Source organism: Mauremys reevesii, linkage group 8 (genome assembly GCF_016161935.1).
Source record: "Mauremys reevesii isolate NIE-2019 linkage group 8, ASM1616193v1, whole genome shotgun sequence".
Classification (NCBI taxonomy): domain Eukaryota; kingdom Metazoa; phylum Chordata; order Testudines; family Geoemydidae; genus Mauremys; species Mauremys reevesii.
In genome coordinates this window covers 91,383,352-91,397,477 of record NC_052630.1, presented here as the reverse complement: position 1 = coordinate 91,397,477, position 14,126 = coordinate 91,383,352, and the positions used below count along the sequence as shown (strand labels likewise).

The following is a 14,126-nucleotide window of genomic DNA, read 5'->3' as shown; positions in this document are numbered from 1 at the left end:
GTTTCTTTCCCAAAGTATTTAAGTATTTAAATCCTACAGTATGTAAATAAATATATATATATATATAAAATATATGAGTAGAAAGGTATGTCTTGCTATCAATAAAACATGCCAGTTTGAGAATTTTAAAGAAAATGCTGAATTTTGAGTGAATGTATTACATAGCTGCATTTATCCACCAAAACCACCTTTACAGGAAATTAAACAAAGAGTGAGAGAAAAGAAATCGACCTTAATACAATAGGCAAACTCCAACAGATATGTGTCACTTTTATAAACGTTCCCTTATTTTTTCTAAACTGAAATTGCACAGAAGTTGATTTATACTGAATTGAGGCCGAATGAAATCCAATTGGAGTTCACTTCAACACTGTTTTGATGTAAGATTTAAAGCTCTTGCAAATTTATTTTATCTTCTGCATTTGCTGATCTCCTGCTTGTAAATCCTATTGAAGGAGAATAAAAATGATTGCAGCCTGATGGGAATTAAATGTCTGAAGTTCAAAGCAGTTTGCACATCAGAGCAAATGTCAATCAAATGAACATCTTGCAAGCTAGGCAGGGAGTGAATTTCTCCATGGGGAAGAGATCAAAGTGGGAGTCACAGTTCTGTTTTCTCCCTCGGGATGCAGTTTCGATCAGTTGTTCATTAAAGTGAATCCAGAAGGAAGGGTTTTTATATATATGAAAAGGGGAGGGGGGATTGGAGTAAATGTTACTTCTCTTAAAACTGAATTTCAGCCGACGGTCTGATCTTGTTTAAGTACGTGCAGAGACTAATTACAACCAACTATATAGTTTTTCTGGGGGGATTTTTGACAAACAATTCTTTGAACAATGTCACCTGTATCATTTTAGGCCAGATTTCAGAAGAGGTCGTATCTGTCATCTGTGTTGCCCAATTAGTCTACAAGCTAGTATTTCAGCCTGTAAAAATGTAGGATATTGCTAAAAATCAGGACTTATTTATATCCAGCAGTGGAGGCAATCAACAGTTGCCTGCAAATTTCACTTCTGTGGAGTTTATCTCTTCTTCTAAAGTAAATGATTTTCCCCATTGTACCTTTTCCTATAGGGTAGTTACAAGATCTGTAAGTAAGTCAGTACAGAAGCTAGAATTAACATCAAGTTACGGTTAAGAAATCAAGCCGTCAGAAACCAGGAATTTTTTTTAATCGATTTACTGCAGAGATACATTTAGCAATACATCCTAACTGATGCGGCTTTACATTAAGTCAGAAAGAAACAAATGGTAAATTCTGGGGTATATGCATAAATACAGATTATAAACATGATCTTACGAATACAGAAATGTTTGCTTGGTTTTTTTCACATTTGTTTTCTGACAAAGGACTAAAAAAAGAAACCAACAAGTTTATGGCTATGTGAATGTCAAAATTTCATTTGGAACATGGGTTTCCTCCTGCCACAAAAGTGGCTGAACCTGATTTAGCTTAAACTTTTCAAAATAAATCCCTTTTGGAAAATGTGCAAAACTAGTTTCAGTGAACAGCAACTGAAAATAAATTTAGATACTGTTCCCAATCTAACCTTTACTGGAGCATTCACTACTAGTAAATGCTATAATAATTCTGTCTCAGGGCTGCTGTCAATGTTTTATTCTGCATATTTTATTAGCTAGATTGCATATTATAAATGTATCTATTTTGTATATGTTCTCTGCTGTTTTAACTGCTTGAATGTATTAACAAGGAACAGAATGTGTAGAAGGAATAGAGGTGTAGTTGTCAGAATGTGAGGCAGAGGCAGGACAGAGTTGACTCCTGGGTTCCTTTCTAGCTCAGCTGTTGAGATCTTTGAGGATATTACAGCCTTTCTGTGCCTGATTTTTACTCATTGGGAAAATGAATGTATTAATACTCCTACTTCTTTGGTATGTTGTGTGGCTTGGTTGGCCAGTTTTTGCATTAAAGCATTTTGACACACTAGGGTGAAAGGTACTATGTAAATATAAAGTGTTACTGTTGAAACACCCACCTCTAATGGCATATGACACTTTTTCCAAGGATGAAGCTTCTGTATCAAGGGGCAGTTAGAAAGGGAGCAAGTGTTGGTTTGTGGATGAGATAAAATCATTTGAATAAGGAAGGTGGAGGAGAGGGATCAGCGAGGGTAATACCTTCTGTTCTTCTTGGAGTGCTTGTTCATGTGCATTCCACATTAGGTGTGCGCGCACCGCATGCACGAGCGTCGGAAACTTTTCCCTCCCATCGGGCCGGTGGGGCCCCCGCCTGAGTGGCGCCACTGCACCATGCATATATACCCCCACTGGCCCGACCCCCTCTAGTTCCTTCTTACCGTCTGTGGCGGCATTGGAACAACCTCTTGCTCTCCTAGGAGCAGCAATCTTAGCTTTAGAGTTACATGGCTATTATCAGTTCGTTAGCATCTCTTTGTTGTGGACACTTAATAGATTACGTGCTTGGAGGCTTCCAGCACCTGCCCCAGGCTGCGGGGCATGCCGCAGGCCCACGGGTTTAAAGCTTGTGCCACGTGCTGCAAGCCCATGCCAGTTAGTGACTTCCACAACTCCTGTCTACGTTGCCTGGGGAAAGCACACCAAACGGAGCGGTGTAAGATTTGCAAGGCGTTCAAGCCAAGAACAAAGAGAGAGACTTTTGTTTGAAACAGTTGTTGATGGAGACCGCGCTGCAGCCACTGGGCCCGGAGCGCCTGACGTCGGTTCGTTTCCTCAGTGCGGAGTGCCCTGGAGTTGTCGAGAGACCTGGTGCCGGTCAAGCACCACAAGCCATCGGCCTCAGAGCGCCAAAATAGGCCCTGGCACCACTCATCCTCCCCGGTGTGGACCAAGACGAAACTGAAAGAAGGGCACAGATGTTCCCCGAAAAGCAGACTGGCACCATCTAAGGCCGTGGACACCAGGAAGAGAGTGATGGATGCTGTACCGGCGCAGTTACTGTTGGTACCGGTGCCACAAGTCCCACCGAGTCCAGCTATAAGTGAACTTAGTGCGGACGACGGGCTCAGGGGAGTAATAGATCAGCCCTCCACACCTGACACCGCTGAGGTGGCCAAGGACCTCATCGGGTTATCAGCGGTGAGCCCCCTCCCGGCCAGGGAGAAGACTCCGGTACCCGTGCCCAGGGTGCCGTCGAGGGGAAAGCCGGCAATGGTGCACCGTTCAAGGCCAAGGGACCAGAGAGACCGGCACCGAGTCCAGTGTCACCCCAATGTCATCTGCCCCGGCCCAAGCCAGAAGCACCTCCCCTGGCGAAGGGGGACCAGGGAGACCAGCAGGAGGAGGCTGAGCAGCTGCTGACCTCCTCGTCATCCCCGGATGAAGCGGTGGCGGACACAGCGATATTCAGGCCTCCACCAATAGACCACAGAGTCCACCAAGAGCTGCTGCGTAAGGTCGCCCAAAACTTGGGGTTGCAGGCCGAGGAGACGGTTGAGCAGGAGGACCCCATGGTGGACATTCTGAGCCCAGAAGGTCTATCCAGAATAGTGCTCCCGCTCATTAAGACCATCCAGTCAAACTAAGACTATATGGCAGACCCCAGCCTCCAGTGCGCCAACAGCCAAAGGTGTGGAGTGCCCCGTCAAAGGGATATGAGTTCTTGTTCCACCACCCAAACCCATCCCTGATAGTCTCGGCGGTGAACGAGAGAGAGCATGCCCCGGCCCCTAAGGCCAAGGAAGCGAAACGCCTAGACCTGTTCGGCAGGAAGGTGTATTCATCAGGGGGCCTCCAGTCGAGGATTACTAACCAACAGGCCATCCTCAACAGGCATAACGTCAACTCCTGGCCAGCAGTGGGGAAGTTAAGGACAACCTTCCGCAGGGCTCCCAATAGGAGTTCACGGCCCTGGTGGACGAAGGCCATAGCAAAGGTGTCCTTGGATTTGGCTGACACGGTGGCCAGGACAGTCGCATCTGGTGTGTTCATGCGGCGATCGGTGTGGCTTCAGGAGTCAAGCCTGCTGCCTGAGGTCCAGAATTCGCTTCAGGACCTCCCCTTTGAAGGGTCTGGACTTTTTTTGGACCAGATGGACGCAAAGCTACATAGCCTCGAAGACTCAAGGGCTATACTGAAGTCGCTGGGTATGCACACTCTGGCGACTCAGAGGAAGCCCTTGAAGCCACAGCCTCCACCTCAGCACTACTACCAGCCTTGGCCTAGGCATGAGCCTTACCGCAGGCGAGGCGGAGATAACAGAAGGCGGTGCAGTAACAACAACTCTATAGGCCAGACCAGAGCCAAGGCCAACACAAATCACAGCTGGGCCCTAAGCCAGGCTTTTGAAGGTGCACTCGGGGACAGTGTACCAGTTCAACCACCAGATCCATCCCCTTGTTTCCTACACCGCCTGTCCCGTTTCTCCAAAGCGTGGTCCAGCATTACGTCGGACTGTTGAGTGTTGCACTCGGTGCAAAGCAGGTACATGCTACAGTTTTCCTCCCTCCCTACCCCCCAGTTTTGAAGACTGTGAATACTTGTGCTAATTAGTTTGAAGCTCTGCCCTCTCTTCTTTATTTTTCCCATTAGGTAATGGTGGTACTTATTGGCTTAGTTCAGTTATTGTATTATCATCCTTTCTACTGCAGCTGATCTACTTTCGGCTGTGATCTCACAAGCTCAGCAAGGTTGGGTGTCAAAGGTACTCGGGGGCAGATCTCTAAGGAAATCCCAGGTACTGCAGGAGGGTGTTATTGGTGATACAATAGGTAATACCAATGCCAACTAAGCCCGCACTGAATCAAAGCACCAACACTGACCCTGTGCTACTGACAGTGCTCTTTTGGATGAGGTGCAACAAGCAGCATTGAGCATATGTGCTCAGTGAAGAAGAACACAGTATTCTTTGTAAGAGCAAGGATTTCAGTCCCAGGACCCTGGTGAAATTACAGTGTGGATAGTAACATTCTCTCTGTCTATACCCTCTACCTCCCCCATATTTTCTGCTTCCTGTTTAAACTGTTGTGCAGTGCTGCTGTATGAAATTAAACAGCTACCACATCCCACCACTGAGATGATTGTACTTCAAGTGGTGGGTGAGGGTATGTGGGATGGGAAAGAATAAGTAGTGTTGTTGATTGGCATGTATGTAATAACAGTGTATAGATGCATGTGAGAATGTGTAGTACGCATTATAAAATTTGTATACAAAGTGTTTAGGGATCTTTAGGATTAAGGTGACCAGACAGCAAGTGTGAAAAGTTGGGACAGGGGGTGGGGGGTAATAGGAGCCTATATAAGAAAAAGACCCCAAAAATGGGACTGTTCCTATAAAATCAGGATATCTGTTCACCCTATTTAGGATGCAAAAAATTAGGCCCTATATATCTTCCCAGACAAAAATACTGCATTAAGATGGAACTAAGGTTAAGACGTCATGTAAATTATTTTAGGAGAAAAACCTGGGAGTGTTAATTGTCCAAAAACAACCATTATAATCAAAATTGATGTTAAATTTAAAAGAAGTCCAAACATGTTGTTATGATACGAAAATACACAGTGACGGCACCCGAAGAGCTATACCTCTGCCCTTTAGTAATACTTTCAATAACCATATATTATGATTAAGGCATTGTAGCATTTGTGGTCACAGATTAGATTAAACTGATTTTTAAAGACACATTTGATATTTTTTAAAACCATTTTACGTCATGGTGTCACCACAGGCTAGATTTAACAGTCATGAATACTTAAGTTTAAATGCCATCTTATTTCTTCAACTGCAGCCACTGCATGAGATTCCAATGAATTCTACTTACATGTAAAATTAGACTTTGTGCTATTCCTTTATTAAGATCATATTATTAATCATTAAGATCAATAAATGTTTAATGCAAATGCTAAATTTTCTTACAAGATTTTTAAAAAATGAATTGTAACTCAGAAACATGCTACATTACAAAGTGGTTGAATCCCTATTTTAAGTGCAAACCTCAGCTCATCCTCAAAGATGGAGGATGGAGCCATGAATAGCACAGCACACCCAAAATGTGAGAGAATGCTGTGTTATTAGAGCTACACAAGGTCCTGCTCTCAACCTGTCTGTCTGTAACAGTCATTTTTGAAAACCACATCCAGTCAATTCCCAAATTCCAGGGAATGGTCTGGGTATCAGTGGGCAGATCCTATTGGTTTTTGGTGAAAACTGGAAAATACTGATTTTCCACTAGAGTTACGCCCATTTGGCACTTCAGGCAGAGGAAGCTCTCTGGCACCCTCTGTTGCTGCCTACACATATCACAGTCAGGAGTTTACCAGAGGGTAACACACTTCGTTAATTATATATGCTGAACTGTCATTCAGCCATGCCCCTTGCCACAGTTGCCCCTTTCTGCCCCTCCTACGTCCAGCATTGCCCCCATTCTGACCAGCTCCCACACCCAGGCTTGCATTTGCACTTCAGAAGTTGGCTAACACACAGCTCTGCCTACACGAGCAACAAAGTGTTCAACCTCTAATTATGCTTCCTCTATGTCGCGCTCTTATTTTCTCTTTACTTGTTTCTCTAACTGAGCTCACTGGGAAGTTTGTTTATTATTTGCATTGTGATAGTGCCTAGGAGCCGCAGCCGTGGTAAGTGTTGTACAAGCACCGAGCAGACAGTCTCTATCCCTAAGAGCTTATTTACTGTTTGTTTCTAATGTGGCTAAAGTGGATCTGCTCATCTTATCAAGCTCCAAGTTAGTGTGTGTGACTTCTTTAGAGAGGTGATCAGAATTTTTTCTGAATTTTGAATTTTTGACCACTTGCTTGTAAATTAAAAAATATTGTTTTTAAATGAAAATCTGTGTTGATAATTTTTTTCGGTGGTGGGGGCGGGGAAAGAGGAGGATGACCAGCTTCACCTTTAACAATTTTAGCAAATAGATATAGCAAAGCACTTGTGTGTGCGCTTGCCTTTAAGCAGCTGAGTAATCCCATCACTACTGAAGACAATGAGGTTTAAATATGTGCTTAAATCCTTTACTGAATGTGGGTCCAAATTAATGAATCAGAGTGCAGTGAGGTGGATATTATATAAATACACACCAGATTTTTTTGTTTGCTAATATTGAGACAAAGTGGCCAGTATTTTTACTGATTTAATGTTACCAAAGTATTTTCTACAATTGGAATTTTTAACTAACACTGTAAGACTGGAAATTTGATAGTCTTGAAGAATTTTCCTTCCCCAATTTCTTTCCTAAACTTGCTTTCCATCAACTTCTTTTAAAAAAAGGCTAGGTTCTTTCAGAACCTCACCTCATGAAGACTCAGTGTGCAGGGGAACTTGTTATGATTTCCTAGGGATAGATTAGTGGCAGAGTATTTTTGACAGGAAGTGGGTAATTGGTGAGGATCCTTAATAATACGACTGGGTGTCAAATACTACCAAGGTGCTCAGAGTTGTTTTTAGGCATTGCTGTGCTTAGCATCACAACACCTAACTGATTTAGGGGACTAAATCTCATTGTCAAAAGGGATTTAGACACTTAGGAGTCTGAGCCCTGATCTATGCTTACAGTTTAGATCGACCTAGTTATATCACTCGGGAGGAGAGAAAAATTCACACTCCTGAGTGCCACAGTTAAGCTGACCTACTCCCTGGTGTAGATATGGCTAAATCCATGGAAGATTTCTTCAGCTGACCACGCTCCTGCCTCCCGGGCAATGGATTACCTACATTGACATAAAAACCCCTTCTGTTAACATAGGCAGTGTCTACTCTACAGCGCTACAGCTGTGCCACAGTAGCACCTGTAGTGTAGACATGCTCTAAATCCCATCAACAGTTGATGGAGTTTAGACTCCTAAGTGTCTAAGTGCCTTTTGACAATGAGATTTAGGCTCCTAAATTAGTTAGATGTTATGACGCTGAGTGCAACAACGCCTAAATATCTTTAAAAATCTGGGCCTAAGCTATAGCAAATAATATGTATCACATCAATTATTTTTTATCAAATCTGATGACAAGGTTCCCTTTGATCAGATTTTGATTTTTAATTCTAATAAAATAAAGGCTTATAAATGCTGCTGCTATCTAAGTACGTTAAATACGAAGCACGTTTACTATTATGTGGTGTGATACATGAAGGGGGAAAAAGGGGGAGTAGCTCCCTTTGATGGACACCCAGCCACCCAATTAGCTATAAAATCCCTCTTGGTCTGTTCTCTGCTTGCTTTACCTGTAAAAGTTTCACAAGCCCACAGGTAAAAGAAAGGGAGTGGGCACCTGACCTAAAGAGCCAATGGGACGGTAGAACTTAATTGGGAAAGAAACTTTCCCTTCTGTTAATGTTATAAGCAGCTTTAAGCCAGGTATGATTATAGATTATCAGTTCATACCTTGAACCTACTTATCTGGAGCCTCAGATATGTAAGTAAAATTAGGGAATGTCTAAAAAGACATGATTAGGGTTATTTATTTTATTTCTTATTGGCTTGTGGACTCCTCTGTGCCAACCCCAGATGCTTTTGTTTGTTTGTAACCTTTAAGCTGAACCCCAAGAAAGCTATTTTGGATGCTTGATTTTTGGAATTGCTCTTTTAAAATATAACAAGAGCCTAAGTTTCAGATGTATTTTCTTTCTTTTTGTTTTTAATAAAATTTACCCTTTTAAAGAACAAAATTTGGATTTTTGGTGTCCTAAGAGGTTTGTGCATGTTGTTTGATTAGCTGGTAGCAACAGCTAATGTCCTTGTTTTCTTTCTCAGCTCTTCCCCGGGGTGTGTGTGTGTGAAAGGGCTTGAGGGTACCCCACAGGGAGAAATTCCCAAGTGCTTCTTCCTGGGTTCAAATGGGTTTTTTTGCATTTGGGTGGTGGCAGCGTCTACCAAGCCAAGGTCAGAGAGAAGCTGTAACCTTGGGAGCATAATAGAAGCCTGGAGTGGCATGTATTAATTTTTAAAATCCTTGCGGGCCCCCACTTCTGCACTCGGAGTGACAGAGTGGGGATTCAGCCTTGACATGTGGCATTTTAAAAAACAGACCAAAATGGAGAATGTCTTCACTTCATTAAAGTCATTGCGGAGTTGTATATGGGTTTGATTTATATTTTTGTCTCTAAAATGAGGTTCAGTTACCATTTCTCAATTATTTCACCTGGTAAAGATGGAAAATGTAAAATAAAAATGTAATAAAATATACTGCAGGCATTTCTAATTACATTGGAAGTCCCCATTCTTTTCTACAGAAAGTCGGCTTGTAACTGCCTTATATATAGACTTCCAAAGACCAAAATTTAATGGCGAGAGATGTAACCATGTACAAATACAGTGTTTGAAGACTGGGAATGCAAGGCAGGGAAGAGGAAATGTTCAGGCTAGTAAAAGAGTGTATAATTAAGAGCAATGGAATGAAACCAAGAGAAAAAAAATACGCTGAATAGCTGGAAAACATTCCTAATGATGTGATCTCCCAAGCTGGATCTTCACCACTTAGGGCTGGGTGAGCCAAAAAGTTTGCCCACCCTGCCCTGAGGGCCACATCTGGGTATGGAAATTGCATGGCAGGCCATGAATGCTCACGAAATTGGTGGTTGCGGTGAAGGGAGGGTGAGGGATCTGGCTGGGGGTGCAGGCTCTGCGGTGGGGCTGGGCATGAAGGGTTGGGGGTGCAGGAGGGTGCTCCAGGCTGGGACTGAGGGGTTTGTGGGGCAGGAGGAGGATCAGGGCTTTGGCAGGGGATTGGGGCATGGGAGGAGGTCAGGGGTGTAGGCTCTGGAGAGCACTTACCTCAAGCAGCTCCCAGAAGCAGCAGCATGTCCCCACTCTGGCTCCTACATTGAGGCGCGGCCAGATGGCTCTACGCCTGCCCCATCTGCAGGCACCACCCCTTGCAGCTCCCACTGGCTGTTGTTCCTGACCAATGGGAGCTGCAGAGGCAGTGTTTGGAGCTCCCTGGCTGCCTCTATGCATAGGAGCCAAAGGGGTGCATTCAGCTGCATCCGGGAGCTGCGTGGAGTGGGGCAGGCCCCCGATATTCTGATATTCTCAGATATTCTGCCAGGGAACAAACCAGCACTGGCCTGCAGATTAACATAGCCTTTTACAACTCTTAATTTCATGATTGCTTGCATGTCACAAGGGATAAAATGAAAATATGCATCACATTCCATTAGTGAGTAGGATATGGCCTGTAAGTGGGGAGTTTTAACTCGCCCGCTTTTTGCTTTGGAATTTTCTTTTGCCCGTGCCGTTAAAAATGCAAATGGAACTCCAGTTGCTGTTTGCGAACTGATCAGTTTTCTATAAATCCTTGGCTAGACATTTTTACAAAGTCAGCTTTTGCTTTGCTAATCTTTTTGTTTGTCATTTCAGGTTTGATGGGAATTTTAACACCAATGTTTCTAGAACTATCAGCTGTGATAGATTGTCCACCACAGTTAATAGCAAAGCCTTCAATCCAGGACGTGATTTAAACTCTGGTAAGTAATACAAATATTTTTTATTTGCTTTTGTTCTTCTTTTTTTCCTCCATTAGAGTTTAACATTCTGTTGGTACAAAGGATTAACGTAGTGCACTATAGCGACATGCTTTTATTTCTCCCTGAAACTGGCATGCAGCTCCTAATTTGAGATTTCATGATTGAAAGATGATACCTAAAGTAATGCCCTTAGTCTAAGTACTTTTTAAATATAAAAATGTCATGAAGACTTATTCCATGTGTAATGTTGTTGTGATTTTTGTGCCTATTCATCTCGCCTGTTCCCAGAGTTGCTTTCCTTCGTAGCCCTGTCTGCTATGGCATCAGTAGTGTCAGGTGTTGATGGTGCCTCCCTGACCTTCTTAGCTGAGTTCAGGTAATGTGCAGCTGCTTTTGCAATGATATGCAAAAGTATAATAATTAAAATATTTCCTTTCTTTGACTTGTCATGGAGTTTCTATCTTGAGAGTTGACCCATTTGCTTGATACACTTTAAAACTGGAAGTGTGCTTACAACCTAAGGTGTCTGACTTAACCCCAGAGAATTCAGCCTTTGGTCCCATGCCACAGGCTTTTCTTTTTAATATCTTGTAGAACTTGAAATAAATGGGTTTTAATTATTTTTTTTAAATCACTATTTTTTTGCCTCCATCATTATATCTGCTTATGATGGTTTTGGGTTGTAACTTTTAAAACTATTTTAACTATGGACTTCCATTTAGCATGGTTTTTATTTAACTACCAGTGCAGGACCAGCAGGAAATGCACGCAACCTTGATTCTTGTGGGTTCTATAAGAATAAGAAGGTGTTTTCAGCCTCTCACCAATGGGGTTTTCTCCCCATCCCAATCCTCTGTAGTGACTTAGAATTTGGAGATCTTGCAACAAATTTGATAAGGGAAGTACAAATTTGGGTCTAGAACCTCTGGCTGTGTGCCTCTTTAAAGCTCCAAGTGGTCTCTAGGTGATTCATTTCTGTGGTCATAAATAAATGCTGTGAAATTTAGGATTGGCAGCAACATTCACCTTGTTTTTCCTTCCCTCTTCTTCTCTGGGCACTCGCCACTTTCCCTTTTGATTGATTGGGATAGGGATGCTAAAACTTTGCCCACTCAAGATTTTCAACTTGCTAGGCATCTGAAGGCCATACGTAATTGCTTAAATGGTGCAATTTCAAGCATCCTCACCTTCAACACAGATGTTGGCCTGGGGAGGCTAGATGTCCCAACATAGAATCATAGGACTGGAAAGGACCTTGAGAGGTCATCCAGTCCAGTCCCCTGCACTCATGGCAGGACTAAGTATTATCTAGACCATTCCTAATAGGTGTTTGTCTAATCTGTTCTTAAAAATCACCAGTGATGGAGATTCCACAACCTCCGTAGGCAAATTATTCCAGTGCTTAACCACCCTGACAGCTAGGAAGTTTTTCCTGATGTACAACCTAAACTTCCCTTGCTGCAAGTTAAGCCCATTTATTCTTGTCCCATCCTTAAAGGTTAAGGAGAACGATTTTTATCCTATCTCCTTGTAACAATCTTTTATGTACTTGAAATGTCTCCCCATAGTCTTCTCTTCTCTGGACTTAACAAATCCAGTGTTTTCAATTTCTCTCATAGGTCATGTTTTCTAGACCTTTAATCATTTTTGTTGTTCTTCTCTGGACTCTGTCCAGTTTGTCCACATCTTCCCTGAAATGTGACACCCAAAACTGGACATAATACTCCAGTTGAGGCCTAACCAGCACGGAGTATAGTGGAAGAATTACTTCTCGTGTCTTTCTTACAACACTTCTGCTAATAGATCCCAGAATGATGTTTGCTTTTTTTTGCAACAGTGTTACACTGTTGACTCATATTTAGCTTGTGGTCCACTATAACCCCCAGTACTCCTTCCTAGGCAGTCATTTACCATTTTGTATGTGTGCAACTGATTGTTCCTTCCTAAGTGGAGTACTTTGCATTTATCCTTATTGAATTTCATCCTATTACTTCACACGATTTCTCCAGTTTGTCCAGATCATTTTTAATTTAAATCCTGTCCTTGAAAGCACTTGCAACCCCTGCCAGCTTGCTATCATTCGCAAACTTTAGAAGTGTGCTACGTATGCCACTATCTAAATCAGGGCTTCTCAAACAGGCGTCGCTGCTTGTGTAGTGAAAGCCCCTGGCGGGCCGGGACGGTGTGTTTACCTGCCCTGTCTGCAGGTCCGGCCGATCGCGGCTCCCACTGGCCGTGGATTGCTGCTCCGGCCCAATGGGAGCTGCTGGAAGCAGCGGCCAGTAAGTCCCTTGGCCCGCGCCGCTTCCAGCAGCTCCCATTGGCCTGGAGCAGCAATCCGAGGCCAGTGGGAGCTGCGATCGGCCGGACCTGCGGACAGAGCAGGTAAACACACCGTCCCGGCCCGCCAGGGGCTTTCCCTACACAAGTGTCAACCCCTATTTGAGAAACCCTGATCTAAATCATTGATGAAGACATTGAACAGAACCAGACCCAGAACTGATCCCTTCGGGAACACACGTGGTATGCCCTTCCAGGTACATACATACACTTCTTCATCATAATTGGAATGGAAGGCCACACACGACTGTCCATATTAAAGGTGAGCCGTCACAAACCACATGATAGAAGTCCATGGGCTACATTTGGCTCCCAAGGCATCTTTTTATTTTTTTAAAGTTTTAATGTTTTAAATTTAAGTTTTGATTTAATGCGATGTTTGTTAAAATGTCTGGGGAAGTATCAGCTTAAAATTGTATTTACAACAAATGTCCTTACTGTAAATTATTAAAACTGAAATAATTTAAAAAATCTAATACACTTTTTACTATTTATGACATCTGTTCACTTATTCTTTCGGTTGCTTTTACTATGTAGCATTGCATTTTTAATTTTTTTTTAAAATTTTTGGTCAATTTCCAGCCCATTTCACTTTCTCCTACAATAGCAGAGTGCTGCGATATTTGGCTTGCATGCTCTGAAATGGAGAGAATGTTTGTTTAAGTCAAATTCCTGTGAAAGCATTTATTTTACTTCTGGAAGAATGCCTGTTGGTATTACATTTTGTAGAAGCTCTCATGAAAAAAATAACTTGGAATCATAATTGCCCTTAAAATGTCTTCTTAATTAATTAGTTAGTTAATTTGGATTTATGACAGACAAAACAAAAAACTGACACCTATCCAAGACTTACAGCACACACACCCCCAACTCATGTTACAAGATCAAACAGTTAAATAGCACCTTATCCTTACTTGCCAATAAATGCCGACTCTTTAATGAGCATGCATCCTAAAATTAAGCAGTGCAGGAATAATGAACAATTAAAAGCAAGAGGAGAGAGGAGCAAGAGTACTGTATCACTGGAGAGGTGCTTCAGCATTTTTACCTGGAGTGTATATGATAGTCTGGATTCCTACCGGGGCTGCTCCCAAAGCATTTCCTTTAATGGGAGCTCTTCGTTCTGTCTATATGTGCTGATCGGGGAACAGGGTGCCAGTAGGAGAGAATAGTATACTGCAGCCAGTATAAAAATAAAGGTTGTTGCTGGGTTCAGGCCTAATGGAACCTGAAAGTTAGATTTTTAAGGCTTAGTGGGAAGAAGACTGGACCAGAGAGAACATGTACGTGTTGGGCAGAACTGCCAGCCTCTTGTCAATTTGATTGAACATGTCTTCCAGAGCTTGCCTCAAGATTTCGAAATTTGCTTGGAGCATTTC

At 42.8% G+C, this 14,126-nt stretch overlaps 1 protein-coding gene across 2 annotated transcripts in view; it reads left to right on the top strand.

The window, feature by feature from the left end:
- Positions 1-14,126, top strand: part of CACHD1 (cache domain containing 1) — a 189,310-nt gene that overhangs the window by 103,398 nt on the left and 71,786 nt on the right. For both annotated transcript variants that reach the window (XM_039486225.1, XM_039486226.1), the window contains exon 4: positions 10,301-10,407. In XM_039486225.1, the coding sequence (XP_039342159.1) occupies positions 10,301-10,407 (107 nt within the window). The remainder of the gene's footprint in view (positions 1-10,300; positions 10,408-14,126) is intronic.